This window comes from Poecilia latipinna, unplaced genomic scaffold (assembly GCF_001443285.1).
Source record: "Poecilia latipinna isolate Pla-1442-1.1 unplaced genomic scaffold, P_latipinna-1.0 Scaffold375, whole genome shotgun sequence".
Lineage (NCBI taxonomy): Eukaryota > Metazoa > Chordata > Actinopteri > Cyprinodontiformes > Poeciliidae > Poecilia > Poecilia latipinna.
Window position 1 is genome coordinate 98670 of NW_015112991.1, and position 6000 is coordinate 104669.

At 38.6% G+C, this 6000-nt stretch overlaps 1 protein-coding gene across 1 annotated transcript in view; it reads left to right on the plus strand.

Moving 5' to 3' along the window:
- The first annotated feature begins 2637 nt into the window (after window positions 1-2637).
- Window positions 2638-6000, plus strand: part of mntb (MAX network transcriptional repressor b) — an 18041-nt gene continuing 14678 nt past the window's right edge. Inside the window, exon 1 of the mRNA XM_015036656.1 lies at window positions 2638-3014. Within this exon, the coding sequence (XP_014892142.1) occupies window positions 2939-3014 (76 nt within the window). The 5' untranslated portion in view covers window positions 2638-2938. The remainder of the gene's footprint in view (window positions 3015-6000) is intronic.

A 6000-nucleotide genomic window follows, 5' to 3' on the forward strand; every position in this document is an offset into this window, starting at 1 on the left:
AAAAAGTCTACTCAAGTACTGAGTAACTGATCAAATTATCAATAGTTTAATATCTAGATGGAACAAAATATAAAGTTTAGTGGAAATTTTGGTATTTTAATGTTGAAAATGACAATAATTTATATAATTAACACAAATAACATCAAGCAAAATATTTTTTTTTCCAAATCAGCTCCTTTCAATAAAAAAATTGTGAAACTTTATCAAAATCTGCAGGTGTGTTTCTGTGTCTGGTGAATTTTTGGTTAAAACATGTTTGTTTGCCAGTCAGTGCGTAGAAAATTCAGACATTTTACTCAAATAACAAAAATATTTCATATTAAAATTACTCAAGTAAAAGGAAAAAGCACAATGTTGTAAAAATACTCCAAAATTAAATTTTTCAAAAATGTTACTCAAGCAAATGCCATGTTTAGTAATGGAGAAAAGAGGCCAATCACAGCATGTCTTACTGATGCCGATAAAGTTAATTACTTTCCCTAAAACTTTAACTAAAATAGCTGCAAAGCTGCAAGTTTTAGATGAACTAGCTGAAAGTTTATTGTCTCAATCTTCTTTTTTCTTTCTTTGAGACTTTCCTCCTGTCATATTTCCGTACAAATCTGATTTATGGGTTGTTGGAACAATAGCTCTGTCCATCAATCAGCTGCGGGGAAAATTAGACATCTAATTATTTTTCACTGACACATAAGTATGTCATTAAATGTCTGTAAGGCACATTCCTGTGTAAAATGAAAACAGTCATGATTACCTAACTTTACAAAGAATGACAGAAAATAATTCACAATTTTTTGGCATACATTCTTACTTTTAACTTTCTTTAAACTAAAAACATAATTTGATATGTTAAATAATTTAAACATGACTCTCGCTTCTGAAGGATGCATGGATAGTAAAAATAAAACCCATGAAACATTAGCAATTAACTTCACATGCAGTATTAGAAACAATTTTGAGATAGACAATTACAATTCAACATTGGTGTCTCTTACGATGTACCACAGGGCTCAGTTTTAGGCCCCGAGTTATTTAAATTGTTCATCATCAGTGAATCATATAAGGTTTCAAGAACATTTTTAAAATGTGTCATGAGCACATGGTTAGCAGAAATTAGTAAACTTATATTATGATGGTTTGAATTAAATAAATTATCTATAAAAGTAAATAAAACAATATTATGTCTTCTTGAAACTTTTTAAATAAACCTGGAAATAACAATAACCAGTGAGTGTATAAATAAAAGTTCTGGGTGTGAATTTCAATCAAACTTGTTGGAAAACTCACATAAGTATTGGAAAACTGGGAAATATAGGAAACCTTTTGGGTGAACAATCATGTTATATAATGTGCTGAATGTAGGGTTAATCAATAAAACAATAATCTATTCATTATGTACACAAAAAAGAACGATAAGGGTTGTAAATGTTGAACATGGTGAACATAGAAGTTTGTCCTTGAAATTACAAGCATTAAGTTTAAAAGGCTGTTCTAATGGTGTACATGAAAAATAATAAGAAAAATAATAATATTCAAAAACCTTTCCAAAAAAGACAGTATAAGATTAATTAAACGTGGGACATCATATTGTTCAACACAAAATTCCCAAAAGATACATACTTTTCATGTTTTTCATGTTTTTTTTTTTTTTGCCAACTGCTTTTTGTCTAGTTTCCAGTAAAAATATCTTGGATCTTAAAATATGAAAAACAAATGTACAAGTATCTTTTCAGCAAGATGTAGGAGATTTATTTAAAAAAATAATTCCTTAATATTGATGAAAAGGTTATAGTTCCACTGGCAGATGATTTCACTTCTAACAAGACATTTTCCAATGTTATAAATTAAATAATGTGTCAGTGGCACTAGAACTTTCTCATTAATGGAGCTAAATTGACTTAAAGGTTACTTCTAAGTTAGTTATGTCTTATTTGAAGTGAACAAAAATATGAACCAATAAATTAATCAATCACTTGCTTTAGAAACTAGACCAAAATACTTTGATTTTGTGTTTTTGCAGTGTATGTGTTATGCTTATATTTCTTCGTAATATTTCCCTCTACTATTTTGAAATTTCTGAAATGAATAAAAAGTCAGTCCAGTTCATCGGGACCTCATCGGAGGTAAAATGAGAAGAGGCGGCGGTCAGCTCCTCCTTCCCAGAGAGGAACCACTTCCACGCTTCCAGGCCCCGCCCCTGTGGGTTTGACTGACGGCTCTGATCTGGAGACAGCGGGGTGGCCAGTCACGCTCTCGCCATGCAAATGAGCTGCTCCTCGAGCCGGGCGGGTGCCCATGTGGACCAGCACCATGCCTTGTTGTTCTGAGCGCTGATTGGCTGGCTGGCGCCTGATCCGTCTGCATGCGCTGCGGGCCAACGGATGGCGCTAAACCGCGGAGCACCGATGACGTCAACAGACTATTTCTAAAAAGAGTCCCACGGAAATATGACGTTACACGGCGAGTTGAAGTGTTTCCGGAGACTTTATTAATGATATTTTAATTGTGTGAGAAATGTTGAAACCAGTGGTAAGCTTAAATTTTGTGAAAAGAAGCAGCGAAGTGGAGGAACGCGCGAGGCGGTCGCCGGGTTTTGCTAACGGCCGTAGTAACAGGGCGGGGCAGGAATCCGTGAGGGGCGGGCCTTACCGAGAACACGACTTGCCTTGTTGTGTGTATTCCCGTGCTCGCTTCGCCATCTTGTTGCAACCTTTTTTTTTTTTTTTTTTTTTTTTTTTTCTTTACGTATTTCGGGATCTACTTTCTGTTTGGCTCGATTAAAAAAAACTGGCCGCCTGCTTTCTGGAGAACCGCACAAGGGGGGTTCACACGGGAGTGAAGCCGCGCACGTCGCGCTTAATACCGGGGCACTACTTTCCATTCCCCCCCTCTTTCCGTCCGGGACCACCGGGTCCCCCCCTGCCGTCAGGGTTTACGCGAAATGAGCATCGACACACTTTTGGAGGCGGCCAGGTACCTGGAATGGCAAGCCCAGCAGCAACAACAAACAAGACGTGGTGAGTTAATCTGCAGACTGATGCATGAAGGGAGCGCAGAAAGCAGAGCGGAGTGACATTTCAAACAGCGTTTTTTGGGAGAACTGGGGTTGTAGTATTTAACCTGCCTGTCTGTGGTGATGACGGGACGCACTTCAAGGCTTTCAGCGCCACTTAGAAGGCAAACTGTCACTGATCTGGCTTGTTGGGTCATGCATAGATCGTTTAATCTAAAGGCGGAAATGGCCAAAGTTGTTTTTCTGAACTACTTCTTTGCGCGCCTGTAGTGTGTGTGCGTGTGTGTGTGTGTGTGACGGTGTTTCAACACCCTTGTGACTCACCGTACGCGCGCGCCTGTGTGTAATGGAGGCACAGCAGAGGATTTCCTTTTTTCCAGAGTTCATTTAAATAAAGTATTAATCTGTTGCAGAGACCCAACATAAGCATACCCCTTTGTATGTGGTGGTAGCATTTTTTAAGTTTTAAAATATTATAAAAAATGCTAATAAAATAAGCAGTTATGTCATAATTGCCGCACCGTTTTTGTTATTTGTGAAAGAGTTAATTTAAGTGGATGTATTTTTGCTCAGTGGGCACCGGCAGGGCGGTGGCGAGCCGAGGCTGCTCTTTACATAATACCCTGACATTGCTCAGCTATCTTATGACACACACGCGCGCGCACTGGGGCGGGCCCTCACGCTCCCAGCTTGTCTAATTTTAATTTCTGAGGGGAAATAAAAAAACTAGTAATCATTAACATTTATCACCTAATGTGTTTGCGATGGAAACTGATAGGGTGGACGTAACGATTTGTGATTAGGTCAAAGGAGAATAAGGAAGTGGGGTTGATTTTTTTTTTTTGTGTGTGTGAGCTGATCCCACTGATGACGTGTCAGACACCCCCACTCCCTATCCTCCTCCCGTTGCTGCATACTTACTTACCCTACCGCGTGCTTGGATCCACCCACACCGACCACGTGCACGCCACCCCTCCCCCCTTCCACCCACAGAAACACAAATATGCGCATGCACACACACACATCCACGCGCCTTTCTCGTCCCCGCCCTTCCCATTCAGACAGTGGCGGGTCAGAGGGACTGAAAGTGGGAGAGTAAGTAAGTGGGGCAACTCCCTACTTACCCCTGGTTCAGTCAGTTCGGAAGATTTTGCGAGATATAAACCGGGGGTGTTCAAAGTGCGGCCGGGAGCCATTTGTGGCCCTTGAGCTGATTTTGTGTGGCCCACCAACTGCAACTCAAGAATGACACGGATATGACACATTCAGCATAAGGTCTTGATGCAGATGGAGACGTTTTATTTGTGATAACCAGCATAATTTTCTTACAACAACCCAATTTAATAATTTTTTAAATAACGAAGCATTTTTAATAAATAGAACCACATATAATTACTAAAAGGCGATTTTGTTGCATCCAAATCAACTTTAATCTCATTTATTAAACTTGGGTAAATATAGTAAACATTTTGCCTAAAAGTGACGCAGCTAGAAGCATTTCTTTTAATACAGAAAATGTTCAAAATCCTGTTTACATTTCTTAATCTAAAACAGGAAGAATCCTTTTACTACAAAAAATTACTACTTGACGATTTTCCAGGTGACAAAGTTTGTACATCCCTGATATGAACAATATAGGGATGAAATTTGTGTTTTCTCATCAGGACTCCTACGAGGGATTTTAAAATGTTGGAAAAGTTTAATTGGCATTTAAGGTGAGAAACAGGGATGTGATATATTTTATATTATTTATATTATTTATTTAGTTAGTAGTGCAAAAGTTTTTTAGTCAATTAGCATATTATGCAAAAATCTTTTAGAAATGTAGCTGTGTTGCATATCACATGACCACAACTTTCTTCTAGCATATTCTTCTAAGTGATCAAGGTCCAAGCTTGGGTAAAATCACCCACAAACATGCAGTTTATTAAATCCACCCAGTCATAAACTGCGCTTGCAATATTTTAGTGGAATAAAGTAGCTGTTTAAAGACTGATAAATATTTTTCCAGTTTTAATCAATTAAATGCAGACATAGACATACCTCAGTCTTCTTTTCAGTGAACGTTCGTGGATATTTATGTTCTTATTTACTATGAAATCAAAAATAGATCAAAAATAATTTTTAAAAGATAAATACTTTGTGTTGTACCAGCCACTTTCTACTTAACTCATCAGTTTTCAAAGAAGGCATATTTATATACATGTTTTGATACGTAACGTCCTACAACAGACAGCTTGATTTCACTGCAAAAATATACTGCAGAAGGTACAAACTGCTAAGAATGTATTATGAAAACCTGGTATTTTTCAAGTAGTTGTTACTTAATGTACAGAAGAAAGAGTGCAGAGAGGAGAAGCTTTTTTCTGCATATCATCATGACGACAGTATCCAGCTGCGCAGGTCCTCTTAGAGGTGAATGTTCTTCTAGGTGAGAGGAAATTGCGCCATCAAGGGGTTTGCAGAGTCATGCAGAACAGAAACGAAAGTCTTGCCTAATGAAGCTGGGCCTCTTGACAATTGGTATTGTCTATTGTGTTGGAAGTGTTTGGCTGCTGTATTAGCAGCATGCAGGTTGAGGAATCCCTGGGATCTTCTGTTTTTGATGTAGCTGTTTCCATGGTAATGCAGGGTTTTCCACATTACTTTGAGCCTGGCGCTGCAGTGTGTACTAACTACTCACTTGCATCGTTATCTGTGTGTTGCAGGTATTTTTATCATTTTTTTTAATTTAATGCTTTTATCTTCGACTGGTGGTTTATTTTTAGACCGTCCCAGTGCGAATCCTGGTGTCTCACAACTGTCCTCTGCTGTTGTTGGTCAGCTGTCCTGAGGTAGCCTGGGGCTGGAGGCATGCTCAGCATTGGACCAGTCCAATCACAGGGCAGAGCTTCTCACACAGCTTCTCTTGTTTCCACGCCGTTTCCCACATGATGGGAAACGGCATTTGTTTGCATAAGGTGTTGTGAAGCTGACTTTAGGTATGTTGC